The sequence below is a fragment of the Bombus vosnesenskii genome, unplaced genomic scaffold (assembly GCF_011952255.1).
Source record: "Bombus vosnesenskii isolate JDL3184/JDL3185 unplaced genomic scaffold, Bvos_JDL3184-5_v1.1 scf7180000013320, whole genome shotgun sequence".
Lineage (NCBI taxonomy): Eukaryota > Metazoa > Arthropoda > Insecta > Hymenoptera > Apidae > Bombus > Bombus vosnesenskii.
In genome coordinates this window covers 1021556-1049246 of record NW_022882965.1, presented here as the reverse complement: position 1 = coordinate 1049246, position 27691 = coordinate 1021556, and the positions used below count along the sequence as shown (strand labels likewise).

The 27691-nt window shown below is 35.0% G+C and overlaps 3 protein-coding genes across 3 annotated transcripts; 2 read left to right on the top strand and 1 right to left on the bottom strand.

Moving 5' to 3' along the window:
* Positions 1 to 1593: 1593 nt before the first annotated feature.
* LOC117235826 (survival motor neuron protein 1-like) lies at positions 1594 to 3289 on the top strand. Its single transcript, XM_033498189.1, has 7 exons — positions 1594 to 1638; positions 1828 to 2007; positions 2133 to 2283; positions 2329 to 2480; positions 2633 to 2892; positions 3013 to 3092; positions 3161 to 3289. Exons 1-7 carry the CDS (start codon positions 1594 to 1596, stop codon positions 3217 to 3219), a joined length of 927 nt encoding a protein of 308 aa, XP_033354080.1. The 3' UTR covers positions 3220 to 3289.
* A 1248-nt stretch (positions 3290 to 4537) lies between these two features.
* Positions 4538 to 6750, bottom strand: LOC117235825 (katanin p60 ATPase-containing subunit A-like 2; the record flags this gene model as incomplete). Its single annotated transcript, XM_033498188.1, has 7 exons — positions 6697 to 6750; positions 6364 to 6578; positions 5935 to 6223; positions 5556 to 5758; positions 5420 to 5516; positions 5007 to 5206; positions 4538 to 4856 (listed from the first exon to the last, which is right to left on the bottom strand). Coding segments are annotated over exons 1-7 (1377 nt in total), but the record flags the coding sequence as incomplete, so codon positions are not given.
* A 9845-nt stretch (positions 6751 to 16595) lies between these two features.
* Positions 16596 to 26280, top strand: LOC117235831 (the record flags this gene model as incomplete). The annotated part of the gene is made up of 3 exons (XM_033498196.1): positions 16596 to 16629; positions 18594 to 18742; positions 26233 to 26280. Coding segments are annotated over 3 exons (231 nt in total), but the record flags the coding sequence as incomplete, so codon positions are not given.
* Positions 26281 to 27691: the final 1411 nt, after the last annotated feature.

Genomic DNA, 27691 nt, shown 5'->3' with positions numbered 1-27691 from the left:
TATCACTTATGATAATAGAAATAATTTAAAAATAAGATATACTTGTCTTAATAATACATAAATAAAATTCGTACATCATATATTTATAACAGTGTTATATTTTTAGTTGTTCACTGTCAATGTTGTTCTTATTAATACTATTCTATTAATACTATGTTATTTTTCTAGATGTTATACTCCTACAAAGAGAAAAATTTCTTAGACATTATTATTAGCATTATTATTTTGACACCAATTTTATATTGGAAGGTAAGTACTGAAATTCTATTAAAAAAAGAAGGAAAGCACAAGAAAATTTGTATCACTTACTCTTGTTTTTCTGAAAGTGGTTGCGTGGTCGATATTCCTCTTGTTGCCTGCAAAAAGGGCAACGTTGTGTTGCTTGTATATTTTGAATAATTTGATGCAATACCGAGAATTGATCTCGAAAATTTTTGTAATTGATTTACTAACGCCATTCCACTGTCATAAATATCATGAGTATGGGACACCCTGTCCGAACACCAGATAAGTATTGCGGAAAATATCAATTGTAGATCAATTGTACTTTGTGCAAAAACTTTCACGGCATTCTTCGGCTGCTATACTGGGACGTTCCTTTACTGTGATAGGTTATAAAACGATTCCTAACACAAGTGACGTATCCCTACCGGACACGTGCTCTTCGGGCCACACGTTTTATGATACAAGACCAGCAAAATGATCAATGTGTAATTTTACATATCTTACATTTTTTCCAAATGAAATATTGTTTTTATTAAACGTTTAAAACCTCAGGCAACATTTATTTCATCTGATTTCAGTTTTACAAATATATATCTATATTACATATCTGTATAAATTACGGTCTGGTTATATCAAACAGGGACCGACACTCGCTAGGGAAAACTGCCCAAAAATTGAATCGTAAAAACCAATATGAAAGACAACAAATTTCTCGTTCTGCGGAACAAATAGAAATGAGCAGAGTATCTTTATCTTTATCTGAGACATTCAAAGCGTATCACGCATACGCTAAACATGAAGAAAACTTTCTTGTCTTCCATGTTCATTTTTCCCTTTCCATTGCCGAACGGTTTCTTCTATATTTATTTATATGTTCGTGATTGATGCTATTGACAACATACAACTAAGGGGAAATACGAATAGTAATAGATATATGTATAATTCATTATGCAATTTTATAGAATTAAATCTTATTTATCTTCAGATATAAAAACTATATTTACCAGCTGAAACACTAACGCATATGCAGTATAATATAATCTACTTAACAATCTCGTTTTAGTTATAATATGTGATTAATTCTTTTGCTATTTCGCTATAAACAGTTTTTTGTGCATACAATATTTTTTTATAGTATTCTAATATATTGTTAGATATTGTAAAGAAAGTAAAATACAGTTATTGAAGTGTGGGAACATTCAATGTTAACCTTGCTTCAAAAAATAATCTTTCGAATGAATGGGGAATAGATTTTTAGTATTATAGTTGGTATAATGTCATCATTGTTTACAATGTGTTAGAGTTAAAGAAATGAGACAAATTAATATTTCAGAAGCAAATTCAATATTTAAATGATGTTATTTTAAAATGGCAGATGATATGAATGTTCTTTTTATACGAGGAAATGGAAACGTATGTATGGTAATGGAAACGTAATGGTTTTAACATTATTTTAGTAGAAGATCTTAGCATAATAGTAATTAACAGTATCCACTACCTTTTGGTCAATTTTTGAAAAATGACATATATGATAATTTGCAATAGTTTGATAATAAAATACTTGTATCAATATTAATAACGTATAATTTGCTATCTCAAAAGGATACAGACACAGCCAATGATAATGTTTGGGATGATAGTGCATTAATAGAAGCATATGATAAAGCAATATATTTAGCAAAAGAAGTTATCAAGCGAATGGGAATGGATGTTGGAAATTCTCAACCGAAAGAAAACCTACAAAATCTTAAGCAGCCTAAACACGCAAGTAAATTACACAAGGTTGTGATTTTGATAGAATATTACAAATTTGATACAGAATATTATTAAATATATTGATTAAGAAGCAAATTATTTTATTTTGCTATTTACTTATATTTATTTGTATACACATCATTTCTCTATAGAAATGGATCATAGGAGCACCTTATCGTGCAATATACTCAGAGGATGGAGAAATTTATGAAGCTATAATATCAAAAATTTACGAAAACAATGGCACGTGTGTTGTAAAATTTGTAGGTAATACCTTTAGCATGATGGTTATGTCAATTAAGAAATGTACTAAAAATACACATATATATGAAGTAAAGGCTTTTGCATAGTCTATCACAGTGTCATTCAGCAGGTCCTTAACTGGGCAGGAGTACCTGTCAATGTCTATGGGGAGACCCGTGAGATATAGGGTCATGAACCATAAACATGCATGTTACTTATTGTTTATTATTAGCTGTTTGGAATATAATTCTCCTCATTAGACGAGTGATTATTACTACATATATCAAGGCAAACATTTATACATATACATTTATGCATGGGAAATTCTAATACATTGCCTGTAAGGACAGTAACTGAATGGCACTCAGTCATTCTATTAAATGACAAAAATTTCTTTTACTTTTCTCTTTTAGAATCAGAAGGTTTGCAAAGTCAAATAGCACAACAAAAGAAAGCTTTGGAAGAGAAATTCAATGAAGAGAACGATGAGACTTGTGAGACTAATTTTTCTACAAATGTAAATTCGAAAAAATATAATGTAGAAAAAATGGATTGTGACTCTGAAGAAGCAAATGCGTATAAACATCACTTCATACCGGGACCATCTTTCAATTCGATGACTGATATAATGCCACCTGCACCTCCTTTACCACCACAATTAATGGCCAAGTAAGTACAATTTAAAAATTCTAATGGAATGCTGAATACTTCTAATATTAATAAGTAATTTGGAATAAGTTTAACATTTTATTTGGAAAAAAAATACGAAATTTTAATAAAATGTACTAGATTACCAGATAATGATACAGACGCACTTTCAAGTATGTTGATGTCATGGTATATTAGTGGTTACATGGTATATTACACAGGTAATTATTTCATATAAGTATTTTATTGTATATTAAATTTTCAATGGACTATGTTATTTCTTTTGTAGGTTATTATCATGGTTTGAAACAAGCAAGAAACAATCAAGAGAACAGGAAGAACTGTTGATTATATCAATTTTTTCAATAACAATATAACGATAATATAAGATATAATAAAATATAAAACTCATTGTATTTATTTACTTCAATTATTTGAAATAAAGAACAGCTTTATTTTCATATAAGACTTTAAGACTTTTTTAAAAATAATTACTAAGATAAGAAAACATAAAAAACATATTTTTGATAAAATACACTCACATATATATGTCGGGTTATCATTAGGATTTAAGGCGCGTAATGATCCTTCGTTTGAATTAGCCATTGTTTTACGAAACAGAGAATATATTTACGCGAATAAACAAGATTTTACAAAATATTATGAATAATGAGTTTAATAAATAATAAGATTAACAAACGATAAGTTTAACTAATAATTAGATTAAAGATTAATAAGTTTAACGAACAATAAGAGGAACGAATAATATGTCTTACGAATAATGAATTTAACGTATAATGAGATTAACGATTGATAGGTTTCACGAATAATGAATTTAATTAACGCTATTAACAATGTTCCGGGGTTCAAACGAATCCACGGTCAACGGGATAACTCTTTACTATGTGTAGAATAATTTTAAACACAAAATACAATTGCTGAGACACTCGGTAAATTGCTCGATGTATCACTTTCCAAGGCGATCACACGAATGAATATCTGATGAAAATCTTTTTCGCTATACGACTGCATTTGTTTGTTATATGCTCGCTGGAAACATCGAGAAGGTTCCAATCGTTGTTGCTAGGCAATTTCTGTCAAAAGTTTGTTGTATACTCTTTGGAAACATCGAGAAAGATTCAAACGCCGTTACTAGGCAGTTTCTGTCTGGAGATTGATTCCTAATACAACGTGTGTCCCATTATATCGACATCTCTAAAGTACAATTCTATGTGATTTCTAGGGAGAACAATACAACCGATCCACACCTTCGTCAGGCAAAACGTTTATCCCGTGACCGTGGCTACGTTCGGTGACCAGTTGTCACCTCGAACCCACTTTCGCTTTCACAAATATCAAACAATTACAAATGACAATTGCTTAATTACAGTTATGATAAAATCTAGGCTAAAGCATTAGAAGGCTTCCTCAAAATTGCAAAGGGAAGGCTCCGGTTTTCCTTTCATCTCCGACATATATAATACAAGGATATAATACAACCGAACATTTTAAACTTAGCCTATAGCGTGTGCGCGCATACACACATGCACACACATGCGAATGATTTCTCGAACGATAATCCATTTATTTATATTTTTCAATATCTGTCCTTACGATTGCGTATTTATTTATTCCACGTATCATATTTATCTATTTGCATAACTGTAGGTGACATTTTTTTTAACAATTTTGCTAATATTTCATAACTTTTTAATTCATATTTCAAAGTGGTAACAGGTGTTTCTTTCTTTTCAAGTCTCCTCCATATCGGGCTTATTTCTAGTAGCCACGCTTGCTTACAAAGCAATTTTATATCTGCACAAGAATATCTTTCAGTACATTTTACTATGTGGTTTACAATATCTGTATTTTCTAATAAGTGGTTGCTAAGGTATAATTTGAATATACCAAGTCGAGTAACTTCATTGGGTAATGATACGTATATTTGCTTTTCGAGACGCCTGAGTAAAGCTGCATCAATGCCCCTAATAACATATTTACAATAAATATTATCGTTCTATTATACTAATAATAATGAAGGAATACTTCAAACAACACAATAACATATTTGGAATTTGGAGAAATATTATGATATTTTCTACTTAGAAAACATTGAAATAACGTGATATACGTACCAAGGGGAATTAGTTGTAGCCAGAAGAACTACATTAGAATTCTCATTAGACACTAATCCATCCAATCTAGAAAGAAGTTCTGATCTGAATCTCTTTGCAGGTTCAGACAATATACAGTCTCCTTTATTTGTGGCGATCCAGTCAATCTCGTCGATAAAAATAATTGTAGGCGAATAACTATAGGCAAGTTCAAATAAAACCTGTTCAGTTTAACAAATGTATTATTCATTAAATATTATATTCGAAATTCCTTAAATTCATTGCCTCATCACGAATATGATATCATTTCGTTTTCCAAACAACTATTCTATTTATATATAAATGACGAAAAATAAAATCAAATCTTTTTATACCTAGAATCTCTCCGTCATAGACAAAGGAACAAAGAAACTTACACAGACAAAGCAACTTACACGTATATACTTTCCGGAATCGTCTCTCCATTTGCTGACCAATGAGCTGGCAGTTATGTTAAAAATGGTGCAATGGCATTCTGTCGCGACTGCTTCGCTAACTTCGTTTTCCCTGTTTTGTATATTTCTTGTAAACACGTACAGAAATGAAAAGAATATGAGTATCTTACCTGTACCAGGTGGACCGTACAGCAAAATACCTTTCCAAGGGGAAAACGGGCCATCAAAAAAGATAGGATACTTAAGGGGATACACAATGGCCTCCTTAACAGCAGTTTTACATTCCTCTAGGCCTATAACGTCATCCCAATGTACATTTAATTTGTTTACTATGATCTCTTGTGACGATACAAAGATAAAATGGCGTCTTCTCTATATTAAGTAAGTGTTACGTAATTTGATATTTGAAGCGTTACTGAAATCACGTCATCGTCGATATACGTTGGACGGTTTATCGACGGGAACTTTATCGTTTAAAAGCTTTACGATACGTATATTAATCGAAAATAACTTACGCATGAGATGTCCTCAGCAATCTTTCGTAATTCCGGATTATCTGAATAAAGCTTTTCAATGCATTTCAATATCTTCGATTGCATAGATTGTTTCATTGGGACGTTAAATAGCTCTTCTGATGAACGTCCATCACTCTCATTGGGGAATATTGATGTCACTGTCATTGCGAGATTAATATGATTCGTATTGTCATCAGTTATCTTCTGCTGTAGATTCGTCTCTTTCACAGGCTCACTTCTCGCTTGTTTACTAACAGACTTGGCTTTTGTCTCAATACTTCTACAAACACTGGATCATATTGTAATACGATACGTTGAATACGATACGTTGAATACGATACGTTGAATACGATACGTTAAATACGATACGTTGAATACGTTGAATACGTTGAATACCGTTTAATATCGTTAAATAATTTAAATTCTTACGTTTTGCTTGCATTTGTCACTTCCCTCGTCATTTCCCTTCCAGTTATTTTCTTACACAATATGGGATATTTTTGAAATTTCATCTTGTAATAATTTTCATACTCTGCAACGATAATTTCCAAATCGATGTTGTCGCAGACCCGATGTTCGGGAGACAGACGAGCTTCCCGGAATAATACATCGCTAATGTCTATATACCTAAAAAAATGTAGTTTTTAATTAATTATAGTTTTTAACTGATTAAAAATATTTTTCGCAATGACTGAACACTATAAGATAACCATCAAACAACTGTTTTATCTCTAGGTAAGACAGGCAAAAGAATGTATTTACTATATAAATCCTCGAAGATAATTTCTTGTCTTCTGCTTTTAAATCACCGTTCATAGTGACACTTTCAAATCGCTTATCGTTTCTCAATGGATACGAGAATTTCCGTTTATTACTTTAAAAACAACCCGTCCATTACGTTTCTCTTAAAAAATTCTTTCAACTCCGTTGAAAACCGAGCATTAAACAAGAGACAAACGATTTGTTGTCATGGAAATGTTTGGTTCACACATAAGCAACGCACAAATATAATGATAGAATAGCTGAGTGTGTGTACTGTATAGTAAGATGGATGCAACATGGAAATAGAAAGAGAACACCATCTATAGATGCTTCCTGTCTTTGTTTAATCAGGCATGCACACTAGTGGACACTGACGCTGATCGTATACCGCTGTTACATATTTCCTATACAAGTGCGTGTCATTAGACAAGGACATCCTCTCTCTACTTCTCTATCGCGTTTTTAGTTCGCTCACGCGCTCTGTACCTATATCTATTACATTTCCACCATAAGCAGCGGCCGTGCAGTGACTTACAAAAGTTCCGAACGGTTCCATCCTGGGCGGACGATTAATTGCGTTCGGTACTTCGAGGCAGGAAGGTGAGTACAGAATCGCTCCTCTTAGTACTCTTATTAGAAGTGTTATCATCGAATATAAGTTTTTTCAATAAATTCTTATCGTTTTACAATCTTTCTAGAATACAATGACGTCAGCAATCGATCATTTTCGCGAATTTATTGTAAATTAATTGGGGGAATATTTGGAGTTCTTTATCGGTTTCGACTGTAAAATCAGCAACTATTCGAATTTTTCAATCATAATTGTGACATTTTCGACTCTTCCGTTGCCAAGACCCTCTTGAGAGATTTTTGGCACGTTCCATCACCCTTGTTAAACGAGTGCACATTGGTGGATATATTGATTTTAAAAACCAATACGTGTACGAGGTTTATTATCTCACTGGGACAAAGAAATCCGTTTTATTCGCGAATTTTCCGTGTTTCTTCTTAATTTTCGTGAGTGTCTGGCGCGGAGCATTATTTGAATGAACTTTTCATCGTTCAGATTATATTTCGTTTAAAAAGATTGAAATTGATGTCGAGAAGAAATGAAACAAGGTGCTCGGGCATTCTTTCGTTTCCCGGGGAAAGAGAAATATGAAAAAAACGGTCGTTCTTCCTTCTGCCATTTTCGTCCATTACCAAAATGGCATGACCCAAGTGTCCCGGGCCCTGAATCAATCAAGCGAATTTTGAATAATTTTTGAATAATATCCAGTTAATAATTTGTGAAACAAATTAATTTCATTTTATTGTTGGAAACAAATTAGTTGGATTTTTCTTTCTTTAGCAGTTTTTGCCAGAGTTGACCTGACGTGCTACTTCAGTTTCCATCTTCGCTTCTCGAAACTTCCAACGTCCTTGGTGTTGGAGTCTCCTTGCCCAGGTGAGTACATAGCTTCTAGATACTCGTCGCTGTTCATCCTTACGAGCCTCTCGAGCTTTAGTTGTCAATTGTTATCGTTAAAGGAAGAGAAGCTCGCGACAGATGTTATCGAACAAATCGTTTATTCTCGAAAAGTTCGAACTTGTTCGTTGCGTTTGAATATATATGGACGGACGCCATTTTTCATGACATCATCATGATTTGTCATGTCGTGAGTATAGCTTCTGACTACCATATGTTTGTGATTTATGTGAAATTTGACCACTATACCGTGATAGAATAATATTTCCAATGAATTATAAATATTTTACATTGTGAATTATAAATATTTGTTACAAATTATATCGTACTTGAGGTGAAAATGAACCATATATCTGCTTATGGAATATGAGGTAGTAAATCATTCGAAACATAATAACGATTAATTAAGCACATATACAATAACGTTTACGAATGAATATTGCGAATTATTGTATGGCTTTAATGCGGTATTTAATGTTTTGATTGCGGTCTTTGAAATGGTATCATAGGTGCTGATATAATATCGCGCGAAAAAGGAAAGACCAGTGGTTAATATTGCAGGTGCACCAGTGCGTTGCGCTCGTCGAGGGTGGTTTTGACGCTGGTGCCGAGGAAAGGCGCAGAACGTGTTCGATCGACCCGCGAACGTAGCCTGTGCTCATACTGCGACAGAGTTCGTTTCAGTTAGGCTCAGTCGCTGTTTGTCCGTCGACAGCGTATAGTCGCGTCGGCCTACGATTCCTTTTTTCTTCTTGTTTCTTGCGAACTCTCTCGCAACAGCCGTTGCTTCCCTTACCCTCTCACGTCCTTCGAAGAAGACCTCCCTTTGGTTTTTCCTTGTTTGGAGGGAATTCATCGCTCGGACACATAGACTGCGAAGCACGAGGGTTGATCGAGGCATCAGCGTGATGTACTTTTCAGGTTTCATATTTTCTCTATGATACTTTCTAAGGAGAATTTGAAAGATATACATTTTTAGGAAATAAAGGTTTTTATGGAGTCATCGATAAGTTAGAATTTAATTAACTCTCTTATAACAGGTATTCCAATTTTTTAATATATAAATTTAGTTTCCTCTATGGTGTTAGAGAACATAATGCGGGCATTTTATGATATAACGAATATATTCGTATATATTTTAGTTTATTCATTCGTCAAATTTCCCTAGTAGGCCGGCCTGCAGCTCACATGCAGCACTTAGTAAAAATTTGTTTTGTTAGAGGTTGGCCATTCTTCTTGCTATAAAAATATCGTGAAGTCATATCATATGATAAAGCACCTTCTGAAAGCTAGATGCTCGATAACGAGCCTAATGATTCTCGGTAGTTTGTAACGTCAAGCTTTGAATTGGCGAGATCGTTCTGCTGTCAAACCGCTGCTGCAATAATCGCGTAACAGCAGAGTAGCGTCGGACTCCTACCGACTAAAACTCCATGATGACCATCTTATGCGCGTGACAGGGACGTCCAGGAACCTCTTATGAATTAACTTCAGTTGCATCCTCTTCTCGCGTTCTCTTGTTCGAGCCGGCTATTGAGTAGGCGTTAGGGGTAGGTCGTTGTCACTTCTTCTGGTCGTAGTCCGTTGGGGTGGTGGCGGGGCGGCTCTGGGTCGTCTGACTGCCATCCTTCTCCATCGTCTTATCCTGCAGGGCTGAGAGTTTTTTTTTCTCTCCCTTTCCGCTCGCTCCTTCGCGAGCATAACTCGCTCGCGGAAGAGGCGGACGCAGGGTGTAGTGGGGCAGCTCCCACGCCGGACAGAGCTCCAGGGTGTGCTGCGCTGTGTCCCTGCCCTCTCCGCAGAACCTATCATTATTTTACTACAGAATCCTCAAAAACATGATGTATGTATATATATCCTGAAGTATTATCAGTCTATTGTCAAGTTATAGAACATTATGGAAATTGCCAATTAAAGTCATAAAAGTCATAAGGAAGTTCGTTAAAATATGTGATTTTCCAATCAAGATATAGAATTTATTCGAGTAATATACGGTAACAATGAGTGGACTAATTCTTCGTGAGAAAACAAATTGGAAGCGCAAAGCGATGTATTGTTTCAGCGAATATCGATTTTAAAGCACGGTTTTAAAGTACGTGTGCGTTTGACTAGGTGTGTTAATTAATATTGCTGTCTGATTTTCGGTATGTAAACACAATATCTACATATCTTTAAAGTTATGATAATCGAACTAACAATTTTTTTAAATTTAAATTAAACTTATGATAATGGAACAAACAATTGTTTTAAATTTAAATTAATATTTATCCTTTTAAATGCAACAATTTTTTTTAATAATAACTTCACGCGTTAGTCAGCTGCGCACATATTTGATCGTTCTTTAAAGCTTGAATCTCTGCGAAGAGAAAAAACCAACAAGAACTGGTTCTACGTTTTCTATCAATTTCCTTCCAGATAAATCTCTCTATCTAAAATCCTTATTTCCGTATTTCCTTGAAAAGGTTAAAGTCGTTTTGCATAAAATCCAACGTAGAGAAGAAGGAAGATCCGCAAAAAATTCGTTCAGCTTTCCCTATGTTCAAAGCAATCCCATTCCCAATAGGGTGACTACGCGTTTAACTTCTCATAGAATCTCTCTGATTCCGTGTTATACCTTCGGTGTTTTTGAAGTATGCAATTGATGTCGTAACGTCAACGCTTTGTAGTGCAAATTCAATTTTGAGTTGCAATTTCCGTGTCTGCGTGGCAAAAGCATAAAATCGATAGCGCACGTTTCGTTAAACACGTTTTCTTTGCTGATGGCGCACTATAAATATAAATATTTGAATAAATATCGCGAATTTCATGTTGCTAAAAGATTTATACTATTTATTCGTAAATAACTGTTGGATATGTTTAAGTTGAAACCACTGCATTAGGTCTTTTTTCTTGTTTAAAATTATTTGTATTGGTAAATTGAATGAAAGTTCTAACATGTAATTTGTTCTTCTTTTATAAATAGTTTACAGAGGATAAAGCGTGGGTAACTCACGACTGTCGCGATCATGACACTATACATACCTATGTATAGCACGTATACTAAGTTAACTAAAATAGCAAGTCAGAGAAATGGAAACTTTGGAAAATCTAAAGGAAGATAAAACGTTCGAGCCTTGCCAGGAATATAAGATGCTAAGTAATCTTCCTAAGTAATCTCCTCCAGCTTTTTCTAGTTTGATCAATAATTATTAGTACATGTTAGGAAAATAAATAGAATTTTTGTTCTCAAGCGAGGTATAATTTAAATTTTGTATGTACACAAAAATGTTAAATGTCTGTAATAAACATGGTATAATCAATTTTTTTACATTAAATTATATTGTATAGGCTATTGTTATTTAAACATTTTAAATTGGATGAAGAAAAAAAATGACGCAAATAAAACGTAGGACATTTTAATTAAAGAGACTAATATAAAGATTTATCTACTTAACTGTGATTAAATCATCTCCACTTAACGCTCTACCTCTTCTATTAATTATGCTTCGTTAAACTATGATTACAGAGTATGGGTTTTTTGATAAAATGACATTCTGACAAATATATATAGATCGATATATATAGATATAGATAGACAAATATATAGATTCTTACAACAGTAGTTATTGTATCAATTCCGTTCTTCAGAAGCTTCATTTGTGAAAAGACAATTCGCCAGAATATGGATTCACTGTAATTATAGCTATAGGATTTCAATCTAGTTGACAGACTTGCTTTACGTAGAGAATATCTGTCTCTTGTTCTACCTTATCGCGATTCTCTCCTCATCTTATACGCTTTGTCGAGCAAAGTAATATTGGCATATATCTCGGCTCTGGTTACAATCATTAGTTTCCGCCTAAACGGTTAGAATCACATAGCTCGCGCTCTACTCTCGTTTATTCAACATTCAGGCCATATGGTCGCATGCGACGAGTTTTATGTTAATTCCGACCGATTACAATACCTTTCTTTCGTTTACAAGGAACGACGAGACTGGCAGTTGCGTGATTTCCAATGCAAAAGCCGCGATATCTGCACGATAACCTAACCTCAACCGATTTTGTTGTACTATTCTTATGTGGACTTCGTTTGTACCACTTTCGTAACAAAAATAGAATACGTAGAACACAGCATTCCGTTATGCGATATTGTCGATTCCTAACATCCGAAAAATCAGAGATAATTTTTTCCCTACAGTTGTACATTTGTGTGAAAAATTACGAACGTAAAGTTGTTTGGTGCATGCACAGTCCTCCCCTCCCCTGCATTTGCGTGGACATGCTAGAAAGATTCACTTTTCCACGGTGAAACTGTATGTATTATAATTTCATTTTTACAAAGGTCGAACATCCTACTATGCATAAATTTAATATTAATATAAGCAGGTTTCGTGTTAAGTATTACATCTGACGTATAAGCACACGTGTGTACGAGCCTTGGTTTTAAATGTCTTATAGTAGACACCGAAAAGATTATTCAGTTGGATATCTGACTCAACATCAATATTTTACTAGGAGATAACATGTTAAGAACACGTTGTTGGATGGCAGTTGGGTGGGAGATGGCATGGTGGTGGGAGATAATGAATGAAGACATACTTCTGTGAGATACATAAAATAGTAGTCAGAACGTATTTTGGCGCTTGGGGGCAGCAACAGCTGGTGATACTGTCATACACCTCCATTTATAAACTTTCGAAAATCGATGTGACCTTCAAACTTTAGTGTATTCCGTTTCACAGCGCAAAATGTTTCCGAAACGTACGTTTATTGTTACAATAAACTTGACTAGTGGCTCTGAAATACTATCCTTGAAAAAACAATGGGGAAATTGGAGCAAAAAAAAGAAGGAAATAAACAAAGACCTTGTTGGTTCGTAAAAATAAAATATGCTATAGGAAAAACTTTTTCCAACGGATTGAGATGCGACAAGCTTTAAAAGCTATGACGCGAATTTTCGCTTGATGTGACATCGTCGAGAGTTTCTAGCGAAATTCTTCTCCCTGTAAAACTATGTTTCTACAGCAATGGCTGTAATTTTCGAGTTACCGTTTGCGAAGAAATCTTTTTCTTTGTTACGTGTAATAAATTATGTTTAAGTTTTAAATTACATTGGTAACCTTCTATAATTTATTACTCGAAGGTGGTAATTTTTTCTTAAATAGTTTGTTTTTCCTATAATTATTTTACTTTTTCTTTTTTTTCTTTTTTGTACGTGGAGAAATCCTCATGGACACTCCGCTGCTGCAATAATCGCGTAACAGCAGAGTAGCGTCGGACTCCTACCGACTAAAACTCCACGATGACCATCTTATGCGCGTGACAGGGGTGCTCCAGGAACCTCTTATGAATTAACTTCAGTTGCATCCCCTTCTCGCGTTCTCTTGTTCGAGCCGGCTATTGAGTAGGCGTTAGGGGGAGGTCGTTGTCACTTCTTCTGGTCGTAGTCCGTTGGGGTGGTGGCGGGGCGGCTCTGGGTCATCTGACTGCCATCCTTCTCCATCGTCTTATCCTGCAGGGCTGAGAGTTTTTCTTTCTCTCCCTTTCCGCTCGCTCCTTCGCGAGCATAACTCGTTCGCGGAAGAGGCGGGCGGCCTCGTATTCCTGTGACCCTCTCAACATCGCTTCCCAATCGCTGGGGGGGTGAACGTTTCTCCTATGGCGTGCCACAGGGTGTAGCGGGGCAGCCCCCACGCCGGACAGAGCTCCAGGGTATGCTGCGCTGTGTCCCTGCCCTGGTAAAAGTTGTAACTACGAAGAAGCTTAACATATGGTGCGTCTCAAGACGACAGTAAAAAGTATTAAGAGATTTTTCGAGATTTTTTCTTTTAAGTTTCCAAGTACTTTTTCTATTTAACTTCTTTTTTTTTTGCATTTTCTCACAATATTCGATAAATAGAGACGAAATATGACAGTTCTTAGTTCGGGGATTTATTGGTTCGAAAATTACTTCAAAACTGTTTCTGGAGTTCGTGCGGTTAATACTTTTATACTACTGAGTACGACTTATTCCGTATGGCTGGACAAATCTTTGTTGATACTGTAAGCGTAACTGGTCCGGATATTGTCTTGTGGAGATAGAAAAATACACGAAGTATTGATTGAACTACATATTTTTTAAATTCTTTTTTAATTCTTTTAGTTCTTCATATATTGATAATAGAACGATATTCCGCTACTTTGAGCACAATATAGTAATGTTTAAATAAATAATAAAATTTACGCATTTCGTCTTCATGCGTCGATAAGAAAATGCAAAAAAAGTTAAAGAAAGATGATGCGCAGACGCGAAGTTTAGTCAGCAATAATATTTAAAACCTCTAAAATATATTGTACACATTTATTTGCAAAAATAAGCTCAATGAAATTAAACTGTAATTGTGTTTCCACTAATGTCTTCGATGTATTGCTCGCCATTATGTCGGATTAACAGCTCTAAGTGATCGACCTTAATCACTAAATGGCGGCCGTGATTCAGTGGTATAGCTTTACATATGACGGACATCGCAGGCGCTTATAAGACGTCTATTGTGAAACGTTTCCAATAGCACCGTTTATGTGATGGTGAAATCTGAATATATATATATCGCTGAAATATATATCGCTTATCACTTGAGTCTGACACGATCGTTTTTAAATAGAATCACAATTTTTTATTCTTTACAAAATCAGTCTTTAAAGATTAGGTGCAAATAAAATAGATAAATAGATAAATGGTTGTACAAAATTATAAAACAGATATTACAAGTATATCTAAATAAATGATATATTTATAAATTGTAATATTTGATCTAAAGTTTAAATAAATAAAAGAGATACTCGTGACTTACAATAAACGTATTTTTTTCAATTTTTAAACAAAGCAAAAGTAGATAACAATTTTTCAAAATGTAAAAATCAACACAATGGTTGGTTTCTTTAATTAATCAATAACGTTTAAAGTTAAATAATGTCCAGAGTGGTTTGTACATTTTGTATTTCGCCGTATTTCAACGTTCGATGTGTAAATAGAACTTGATGCCTGAAATATCGAAAAGATAATTAAATCCGATCGTTCCGTCGAATTTGCAAATTGTATACTCGTGTAAAATCGAGTGCGCTTGTGTATGCTGATACGAAAAGTGGTAGTATATTTTTCTTTTTTCGATTATCCTTATCACTTTTTGTGTGGAAAAATTAATTCCGTGAAATGGAAGTGCAATCAATACGGCTTATCACGAAATAATAGCACAACGACGGTACATATTGGTATTGACGTCAGCTTTACAAAATTTCTCGAGTATCGCGGTCGACTATTTGGGTTAAGAATTCATTATCAAGGTTCTACAAACACGAGTATCTTATGGATATGAGATTTCCAGTGTACATTTTAATAGCCATATTTCATATTGCATGCTGCGGTCCGAGAAAAATCCGCAGTTAATATTCTGCTAATCCCTGCTGCTTTTAAAGACCATAAGTAAGGTCCGTAAGGTCGTCCGTAAGGTTTAAAAGATTTCGAGTAGATTTGTATTACGTATTTTATCTTCTAATTTTTAAAGAGAGGGTCGTGTTTAATTAATTGGAAATGACGAAACTGTAATGGGACATTATTATCAAATATTAAACGTGGTTCCATTGGGTACTTTTATGGACTTTGCGAGATATATATGCATTATACGTTGCTATTAGCAACGCGTAGCGATGAACGATGGATCGTTATCTCGTCTCGGTTGTGTACATATCAGTAATGCACAGTACTCGTACTAAATATTTTACAAATTCCATACAGATTTTCAGATTAGTTTCGAATAATACCAACACGACCATGATAGTCACAGTACAGTATTAAATAGTGCCACTATGCATAATACACTCCTAAAATGTTTCTACAAATATATTTGTCCGAATATTTTTGTCAGCTACTATATCCTAACCACGATTTATTAAACAATATATAGATTTAAAAAAGAATATATAACGACATTACTTGTTTAGGCTAGATTGGTTTAACTTGTATAGTTTTAATAACTAGAATAAAAGAAAAGAAAAGAAAAGAAAAGAAAAGAAAAGAAGAAAGATAATATGTTGTGGCAGTCTAAGTCGATCTAAGAAAATAGATAAAGGGAGGGAGGGGCAAAGCTAGTTAATCTGGAAAGAATCCAAGCGTCAATTTCAAGCATTTATAGAGAATCAAGCGGGCTGGTTAAAGTCGTGAGTTGAGCAATTATCCCGCGTTAGGTTCAATCAGGTTAGTCCCACGCGAAATTGATCCAACCATGCGAAAACGAGTGTATTCTGATTTCTGTCGCAGATACTTCTGGATAGTGCAGTACCTATACGGTGGTTGTTGAAATAACCGCTTCTCATCTATTTTCCGCAGCGCGGACATCATCCGGACGAAGTTTTCGAAGATGTACGGCAGTGTGAGATTTTACTTGAAAATGATCGTGATTGCGGTCTGTGTGCCATCTGCTCTTCTTTTTGCCCTTCCGTTAAAGACTGGTAAGTTGATACTGATTAATTATGCGGTCGAAATCCTATATAATGGCTACAAAAAATATTTGCATCATTATTCTCGTTTCCTAATGAATCGCTGTTTTAATCAAGTTTTATATTGCATCAAATTTCTGTAGTTACACGAAAGTACTAAATTATAGAAAACTTGATATACACGGATTTAATTAATTGATAAATTAGTCAATATATAGGCATTATTATTTCACGTGAAATTTTACAACGTCAAAAACCTAACATTCCTGTACGAGCAGTATTAATCACAAATTGTGAGATTCTTATGGAAAGAGAATCCCTGACATTAGACACGAATACGCGATTTCACGAAATATTTTATGGTATATCTAAGATAGAGAATATATATAGAGTACATATAAGTATATATAGAGTAAGAATATATATAGAGTATATATAAGTACCAAAAATACATCCTAAGACGTGTATGCGATCTACGCTGTATGGGACGTGTTATAAATGGTTTCCGCCACTCAACCGCATTTGAATTTGTGAACACGATCGAACAATTGACACGAATTATTAATTTCCGTCTCTACCCTAGTAACGATTTGCTTTGGAACGAGGTCGAATCGTTCTGATTCCGCGCATGATTAACAAATAATTACAGAGGACATCAATTACTTGGATGGTCTTCGCCATTTCAACGTAGCATCGATGACATCCGGTAATTGGACTCAAAGTTATTTGCTTAAACCGATTAATTTGATCAAACCAACCAATTACTTTAATTAATGCAAGCTGTACTCGAGATTCGCGCATCTTGTGTATACACACCGGGTCAGACAAAAGTTTTCATTCATCCCAGTAGAACTTTCGTAGTCCTTGAGGACGAGTGTCGCTTCTCGTGCATCTAAAGTTTCGTTCAAATTAGCCGATTTATTTGAACTCGATCGACTGGAAACCTCTTTGTCACTGTGAATTTGTTACTTAATTGATACTCTTATACGCCTTTGTCCTTTAAGCTCTTACATCCATTTTTAATTAGTCAAGTCGTTTGACTTTTCACAAGTATTTTGAAACTATTTTACTAGCGCGAATCTACTTTTTTTACTTGAGATTATCTGCTATTTTTATTGAAACGTATATGTACGTATATACACTTTTGAATTTTAGCCTTCTATTATTCTTATATCCTTTAAACGTCATTTCAAGCTTCAAGCGACTTTAACTCAAATAGCTCGATTTCAAGTTCTAACGTATACTGTAAAGCACACTTGCGAAGTGAAACAGTAAACACGATATGAAAACTCTCTCCCCAGTAAGAAATCGAATATCCAATTTCAATCGTGCTTCATCGATGAAGCATCAATGCTACGTAGAAGCATCGTGGCAGCCGCAATGCGGATCCGTTGCGGATCCGAACAAAAATTTCCTGGCACGATCGTTTTCGTAACGCTATTAGCCGTTTCAGTATCAGGGATGTTTTAAAAATCCGTATCGGATTGTACCATGAAGCGCAATAGCGCTTCGTTTATTTATTTACGAGAAGTGCCGATCAACTCGATTGCACTGCTCTTTTTTTTTGTCGAAACATACCGTTCAACGCGTTCACGCTTCACTTCATCAGCTATATCAGAAACGTTACACTAAAGAGTCAAAAGGTTGCCAAATATTCGTGCTTTACCTTTTGTTTGTGTGACGTTCTGTAATTGGTTTTCCAATTCAAGAGGTAATTTATACATTAGTTTTTTCTTTATTTGGTTTACGATTATTTGAAAGAAAAGTAATTACGAGAGGAAACTCTGATATGGCTAGCGACAAGCTACGTTCGGAACCGAGCGCGTTGTGAATTGACAATCGTAACCAAACATCGCGACACAGTTCACCACACTACGCGTACAGCATGATCACGCTGAGTGGCGTTAAAACGGTTAACGTAACTGCGCGTACGACCGTCGAATGGCAAAGATATTCAAACTGAGAACCATTTTTAGATGCTACAGACGACGACTGTACTGACTTCCAAGGAGAAACCATTCGACATGGTCTTATGTATGTGCCGGGACCTGCGGTTTGCAGTCTCTGCGTCTGCTATCATTCGGAGCCGAAGTGGTGCCAGGCGATCTTCTGCAAACCGCCCGTAGTAAGTATATGCTCATTACTTAAACACTTAACACAACCAGAGAGAAACTAAAGTACGCCGTTAACGCTTGCACGCTGGTCGTTAAAATTATTACTTTTACAAAGTAATTATAGAATTACTTTTACAAAGAGAAACATGGACAGGAATAATTTTTTGTTACGAGTCGTTTAATTTATTCGTTCGTTAGGACGATTGGTCTGACAAATTCAAAGTCTTGTTCCGTATAAATATTTTTAAACAAGCACGTCATAAGCTTTGTATATTTTTTTTATCGCAACGAAACTGTTTAGAGAAATGTTGAAATAATTAATTACAAAAGAAGACATTTACGTTGTAAAGATGTTAGCGAAAACATTTGTGAAAAAGTTACTTTGTTATAAATTCTACAAAAAGAAATATTGAAAATCACGTCCCATTTATTCAGTTGCACGTATGAAAAGTATTTTGCATTCGCGCAAAAAAATCCCTTAAGGATACATATTTTATAATAATTGAAGTGTCAAACTTATTACGCGGATTGGCGTACACGTGCCTTTTAATGAAATTAGGTTATTCATTTGTTATTCGTTCCTAACTTTCAACTTTATGATTTTTGCGGAATAAAATTTTATATTCCGGTTCAGCGTATAAATGATTCATTTTGAATTTAATAAAATTGGAGTTACAGCAGAACAAATAATCATTTGTGCTTTATTAAAATGTTCTTTCAGCATCTCGTTTTAATATTTCTCTATAATGTTTTCTTAACCGTTATATTTAAATGAAGGTTTTCAAAGCAGAGACGTGCTTTAACGTAGGAAATGGACGTACATTTATAATGAGAATTCAGAGGCAAAAATATTTCATATAAAAATTAATATTCCCCATGTGTAAATAGCTACGTTATGACTTTTATATTTACCTAGCGTCTTTCCATGCAAGGTAACGTATATTTGCATCTGTGCTTCTTCGCTTCTGAGTATTAAAACCTGGCATTCATGAAAATGAATAAAAAGCATGAGCCATCCTATAAAAAAATAAAGCTGCTTTTATCCTTCATTACATATTCGTCAGACTATTGTTAATAAATATTTCAGTTCAGATTTCAGCTTAAATAAATGCATAGGATTGGACATTTATTTATATATGTATCTGTGAACGCTTTTTGACATAAAATTTTTATAACGACTAAAATGATATATTCCGGTATTAAATTAATTTGATGAGAATAAAAACTGAAACGAGATTTTGTATGAAGTTACATTTATTGGGAAAAATTCATTCTTTTATAATATGATAAAACGAGACTCATAGTCTGTATAAATCATTTCATGGAATATTATGTGTATGTACATGTGTTCTACGCTTTTATTATAAAAATGCTAAATGAACATAACGATCAAATGCGATTTTTTTTGCGAAACACTTTGCTAGTCGTGAGAAGCAGCAATTCCCTTCTGCGAATCAATTACGGTTCACGAGAAATTGTATTATAGCCTGGGACGTATTCAAATTATCTTCAATTGTTCTCGGATGTTTCCATTTCCATTCGTCTCTTACGTAAGTACTCGTTTGATGTACGTACATAGTGAGACAATAATCGTTAACATCTTTAATGTCTTCAGTATTGTAGAATAAGACGCGAAAATACGTTGAAACCTGACTTTTAGATTCGCGAGACTCTATAAGGCTTCGAAAGTCTCTTGTTTCAGGCCGAATAAAAAATTGTAGATGAAGAATTACATTGCGAGGTCTGTTAAGGAAAATTTTAAATCGTATCGTTGTAATAGGATTATTTCAGTGAGGGAAATTACGTGTTGCGTGCGAAGCCACGAGCTTTCTTTCAGGCTAATATACATAATTATCCTATCGAACTTTCCATCTAAACCGTTGCGCTCACACGTGGATTTTGCATTTCAATTTTCTTACTTACAGTCCAGTCCAGTGAGACCAAGTTAAATTTTTCAGCCCTCCGAGGTAGAATATGTTTTATAGAGAGACGTACAACGCCATGAAGGGGAGATAGATCAATAAATTGGGTTATCTTTAAATTACCGATAATCATTTCATCGACGCGGTTTCACCCACATCGAGTCCCCCGGCAAAGGACTGTCAAAGCTTATTTACCGATACACTGAAATCAACCACAATCATTTTACCGACGTCTTCCTTTGCTGACAGTTATTATACTCGCTGTCATATGTTATCGTTGATTATACATCGTTATTTACAAATTCGTTTCCGTGTATAATGAAACAAAGGAAGAAACGAAAATGATACGTTTCATGACGCATTGTTAAATTATTAATTAACCAGAGTTACATATCTACATGAATGCTTTGAAATGTCAGTTATAATTCATGAAAATGGATACAAGCCATTTTACTATACATAAATAGAATTATAAAGACATGTTACGTACTAATGCTTTTACGAAATATATTTCTGCATACGTTTGACGTTTCTGTATTATTCCTTATGTGCTTTCTGCTCTTGTGTTTAGCTCGTCGGAAGTAAAAATACGTTAAGCGAATCAGCTAATCTATTCGAGCGTTTCAATGGCTCAGTCTTCTCTTATGTAACTATCAAAAGAGAAGATAAGTCTTTGGTTATACAACATTTCATAACGTCCAAAGTAACGGGGCACTAATTAGTTGAAACTTTAAGACAGACCAGATATCAGTCATCGTCCGTAAATACATTTATTACGATCGTTTAAAGTTTAAAGAAACACCGTTATAAAGTCGTAATACGAGACAAAGCGATTCAGAACTCGAATTCATTTGTTGGAACGACGCCATGGGCAAAAGTAGATAATGGAAAACTTTCTTCCAAAGACCATTTGATAGCACCGACGTAATCAAGAGTGTGACGATATTGCCAGAGACGTTTCTGCAAATAGAAAACTACCTTATTTACGAATTGCCGTAACACGATTGCCGCTGGTAGTATGGTTAGTAATCGCTTTATTGAATTTTCGCTTGATGTGACATCGTCGAGAGTTTCTAGCGAAATTCTTCTCCCTGTAAAACTATGTTTTTACAGCAATGGCTGTAATTTTCGAGTTACCGTTTGCGAAGAAATCTTTTTCTTTGTTACGTGTAATAAATTATTTTTAAGTTTTAAATTACATTGGTAACCTTCTATAATTTATTACTCGAAGGTGGTAATTTTTTCTTAAATAGTTTGTTTTTCCTATAATTATTTTACTTTTTCTTTTTTTTCTTTTTTGTACGTGGAGAAATCCTCATGGACACTCCGCTGCTGCAATAATCGCGTAACAGCAGAGTAGCGTCGGACTCCTACCGACTAAAACTCCACGATGACCATCTTATGCGCGTGACAGGGGTGCTCCAGGAACCTCTTATGAATTAACTTCAGTTGCATCCCCTTCTCGCGTTCTCTTGTTCGAGCCGGCTATTGAGTAGGCGTTAGGGGGAGGTCACTTCTTCTGGTCGTAGTCCGTTGGGGTGGTGGCGGGGCGGCTCTGGGTCATCTGACTGCCATCCTTCTCCATCGTCTTATCCTGCAGGGCTGAGAGTTTTTCTTTCTCTCCCTTTCCGCTCGCTCCTTCGCGAGCATAACTCGCTCGCGGAAGAGGCGGACGCAGGGTGTAGTGGGGCAGCTCCCACGCCGGACAGAGCTCCAGGGTGTGCTGCGCTGTGTCCCTGCCCTCTCCGCAGAACCTATAATTATTTTACTACAGAATCCTCAAAAACATGATGTATGTATATATATCCTGAAATATTATCAGTCTATTGTCAAATTATAGAACATTATGGAAATTACCAATTAAAGTCATAAAAGTCATAAGGAAGTTTGTTAAAATATGTGATTTTCCAATCAAGATATAGAATTTATTCGAGTAATATACGGTAACAATGAGTGGACTAATTCTTCGTGCGAAAACAAATTGGAAGCGCAAAGCGATGTATTGTTTCAGCGAATATCGATTTTAAAGCACGGTTTTAAAGTACGTGTGCGTTTGACTAGGTGTGTTAATTAATATTGCTGTCTGATTTTCGATATGTAAATACAATATCTACATATCTTTAAACTTATGATAATCGAACTAACAATTTTTTTAAATTTAAATTAAACTTATGATAATGGAACAAACAATTGTTTTAAATTTAAATTAATATTTATCCTTTTAAATGCAACAATTTTTTTTAATAATAACTTCACGCGTTAGTCAGCTGCGCACATATTTGATCGTTCTTTAAAGCTTGAATCTCTGCGAAGAGAAAAAACCAACAAGAACTGGTTCTACGTTTTCTATCAATTTCCTTCCAGATAAATCTCTCTATCTAAAATCCTTATTTCCGTATTTCCTTGAAAAGGTTAAAGTCGTTTTGCATAAAATCCAACGTAGAGAAGAAGGAAGATCCGCAAAAAATTCGTTCAGCTTTCCCTATGTTCAAAGCAATCCTATTCCCAATAGGGTGACTATGGTCTTATACCTTCGGTGTTTTTGAAGTATGCAATTGATGTCGTAACGTCAACGCTTTGTAGTACAAATTCAATTTTGAGTTGCAATTTCCGTGTCTGCGTGGCAAAAGCATAAAATCGATAGCGCACGTTTCGTTAAACACGTTTTCTTACTGAGCTGATGGCGCACTATAAATATAAATATTTGAATAAATATCGCGAATTTCATGTTGCTAAAAGATTTATACTATTTATTCGTAAATAACTGTTGGATATGTTTAAGTTGAAACCACTGCATTAGGTCTTTTTCCTTGTTTAAAATTATTTGTATTGGTAAATTGAATGAAAGTTCTAACATGTAATTTGTTCTTCTTTTATAAATAGTTTACAGAGGATAAAGCGTGGGTAACTCACGACTGTCGCGATCATGACACTATACATACCTATGTATAGCACGTATACTAAGCTAACTAAAATAGCAAGTCAGAGAAATGGAAACTTAGGAAAATCTAAAGGAAGATAAAACGTTCGAGCCTTGCCAGGAATATAAGATGCTAAGTAATCTTCCTAAGTAATCTCCTCCAGCTTTTTCTAGTTTGATCAATAATTATTAGTACATGTTAGGAAAACAAATAGAATTTTTGTTCTCAAGCGAGGTATAATTTAAATTTTGTATGTACACAAAAATGTTAAATATCTGTAATAAACATGGTACAATCAATTTTTTTACATAAAATTATATTGTATAGGCTATTGTTATTTAAACATTTTAAATTGGATGAAGAAAAAAATGACGCAAATAAAACGTAGGACATTTTAATTAAAGAGACTAATATAGAGATTTATCTACTTAACTGTGATTAAATCATCTCCACTTAACGCTCTACCTCTTCTATTAATTATGCTTCGTTAAACTATGATTACAGAGGATGGGTTTTTTGATAAAATGACATTCTGACAAATATATATAGATCGATATATATAGATATAGATAGACAAATATATAGATTCTTACAACAGTAGTTATGAATGAACAGTAGTTATTGTATCAATTCCGTTCTTCAGAAGCTTCATTTGTGAAAAGACAATTCGCCAGAATATGGATTCACTGTAGTTATAGTTATAGGATTTCAATCTAGTTGACAGACTTGCTTTACGTAGAGAATATCTGTCTCTTGTTCTACCTTATCGCGATTCTCTCCTCATCTTATACGCTTTGTCGAGCAAAGTAATATTGGCATATATCTCGGCTCTGGTTACAATCGTTAGTTTCCGCCTAAACGGTTAGAATCACATAGCTCGCGCTCTACTCTCGTTTATTCAACATTCAGGCCATATGGTCGCATGCGACGAGTTTTATGTTAATTCCGACCGATTACAATACCTTTCTTTCGTTTACAAGGAACGACGAGACTGGCAGTTGCGTGATTTCCAATGCAAAAGCCGCGATACCTGCACGATAACCTAACCTCAACCGATTTTGTTGTACTATTCTTATGTGGACTTCGTTTGTACCACTTTCGTAACAAAAATAGAATACGTAGAACACAGCATTCCGTTATGCGATATTGTCGATTCCTAACATCCGAAAAATCAGAGATAATTTTTTCCCTACAGTTGTACATTTGTGTGAAAAATTACGAACGTAAAGTTGTTTGGTGCATGCACAGTCCTCCCCTCCCCTGCATTTGCGTGGACATGCTAGAAAGATTCACTTTTCCACGGTGAAACTGTATGTATTATAATTTCATTTTTACAAAGGTCGAACATCCTACTATGCATAAATTTAATATTAATATAAGCAGGTTTCGTGTTAAGTATTACATCTGACGTATAAGCACACGTGTGTACGAGCCTTGGTTTTAAATGTCTTATAGTAGACACCGAAAAGATTATTCAGTTGGATATCTGACTTAACATCAATATTTTACTAGGAGATAACATGTTAAGAACACGTTGGTAGATGGCAGTTGGGTGGGAGATGGCATGGTGGTCGGAGATAACGAATGAAGACATACTTCTGTGAGATACATAAAATAGTAGTCAGAACGTATTTTGGCGCTTGGGGACAGCAACAGCTGGTGATACTGTCATACACCTCCATTTATAAACTTTCGAAAATCGATGTGACCTTCAAACTTTAGTGTATTCCGTTTCACAGCGCAAAATGTTTCCGAAACGTACGTTTATTGTTACAATAAACTTGACTAGTGGCTCTGAAATACTATCCTTGAAAAAACAATGGGGAAATTGGAGCAAAAAAAAGAAGGAAATAAACAAAGACCTTGTTGGTTCGTAAAAATAAAATATGCTACAGGAAAAACTTTTTCCAACGGATTGAGATGCGACAAGCTTTAAAAGCTATGACGCGAATCGAGCGTTTGTCTACAAGAGCGCATTTTCGGTGGATATATAGATATACATGTATATGTGACGAAATATACTAAAGCAATATTGACCCTTTGTCGCTGAAAGTATCAAACTACAAAACTTCCTTTCAAATTTTCAGAATAAGGAAATCAGGATCATAATAAATAATTGGAACATAATTAAAAATAATATATCTTCTCTATAAGATAATGAATACATTGGTTCATTTAATTTTTATGGATATTCAAACGCTTCTGTGAAATAAAACGTCAAGATTATAGAGTATAAAATTCATAGCTATGAAATAACTAAAACTCTGATGTATTATTAAAAATATACGTTAGGTTGTATGTAGTGATACATACAAAGATTACATGTACAAACCCATAATTAACACAATGCTACCGCAACCATTCTGCAATCTACCTTGCCCAAAACACTCTTCCAGTCACCTCCAAACTCTTCAATTCTCTCCACCTAACCACCCACAAACCATTCACAAACATGCAATTCTCGACAAAAGAAGAACTTATCGTCAGTTGTCCTTAACATCTCGTTCATTCATTTGGTCCCTATCCCCCTATTTCCTCCCACTGCGATGATCGCACTACATTTTTCCACGTCTCTATTCTATTCTCTGGATGACCTGAATTCTCGAGCAGTCGAGTGACGATTGATCTGTACAATTGATCGATTTCTTTTTACTACAGACATGCAAGAAATTCCGTGTTGGAGAGCGATGTTGCGAGTTCGAGTGCCTGGACCATCTGAAGAACGTTACCGGAACTGGTATAGTTTATGTCGTTGATGACAATAATTCCTCCACAACTCAGCAACAAGAGCTACTCTGGGTGATGAGCTTAATGGTGCTGTTGCGGCTATTTTAATTTTTCAACAAGGACCCAGATGGCGCCGTTGACGAAATTCTTTCATTATAAACGTCAACGATCAACATCGGCCATCAGGGAACGAAGAAGGTACGTTGTAACGTGTCTGAGTAATTATACCTCGAGGAGTATACTTTTTTTTTTGTAACTCGTCGAGTTGCAATTCCAATTTTTGCACTTCCTCCTTCATGTCCTCTATGTGCTTCTCGAGCTCTTGTGTCGTCCTGTGCGAAGTAAATCGCACTTATTATTTAATATACCTTTTGAATTGACTTCTGTCTCTGTAGTTTCTTCTTTTGTATCTTCTTCGAGTTTTCTTTGTTCTTCTAATCCACCCTTCTCATTTTGTAGGATCTTCCTTGTTGTTACGCCGCCTAAAACATCTGCACGCCAGCCCGCGCCACCGGACAACAACCAGCCTGCGTAACGTCACTTCGACCCTCGATAAACCTAAGGACCCACCATAACTTTCACTTCCCTGTATTGTTTCGCCATGTGTCTTCAATCCGTTTATCTTGAAGAATTTCTAAAGCTTAAAAATATTCTCGAAACACAGTCGGTTTTTAGAGAGGTCCTTGGGACCACGCCGGGAAGGAGCGTCAGCGCTAGGGGCAATGACCTCCTCCTAACGCCAATTCAAAAGTCAGGAGGTACTAGGATTGGCTCGAACAAGAGGACGCGAAAAGGGGGTGCAACAGAAGTTAATTCATAAGAGGTTCCTGGAGCACCCCTGTCACACGCATAGGATGGTCATCGTGGAGTTTTAGTCGGTAGGAGTCCGACACAACTCTGCTGTTACGTGATTACTGCAGCAGCAGAGTGTCCATGAGGATTTTTCCACGTACAAAAAAGAAAAAAAAAAGAAAATGTCATAATAGGTACTGAAGGTACACTCAAATATGTTCAACAACCAATAACGTTTATTAGACTATCATTCAATAACAATAAACGATTAACAACGGTTGAATAACGATTAACGATTAACTACGGTAGACGCTTGACGACGATTAACAACAGCGACGATCAACCGATCTCTCAAAAATAGTCGACTCGTTTCTCTTCACCATTCGCGCTTCGCGGCTCGTATCCGTCCGCGATCATGGTAACGTATGCCTTCTGCCCAGTATTTGAAGGAAGGACAAAACATAACACAATATAACGTAATACATTATAACGTAATATATTATAAAGTAATATAATATAACGTTATACATTATAACGTAATAGTATATAACATTATAATGTAATACACTATAAAATAATACTATTATAACGTAATACA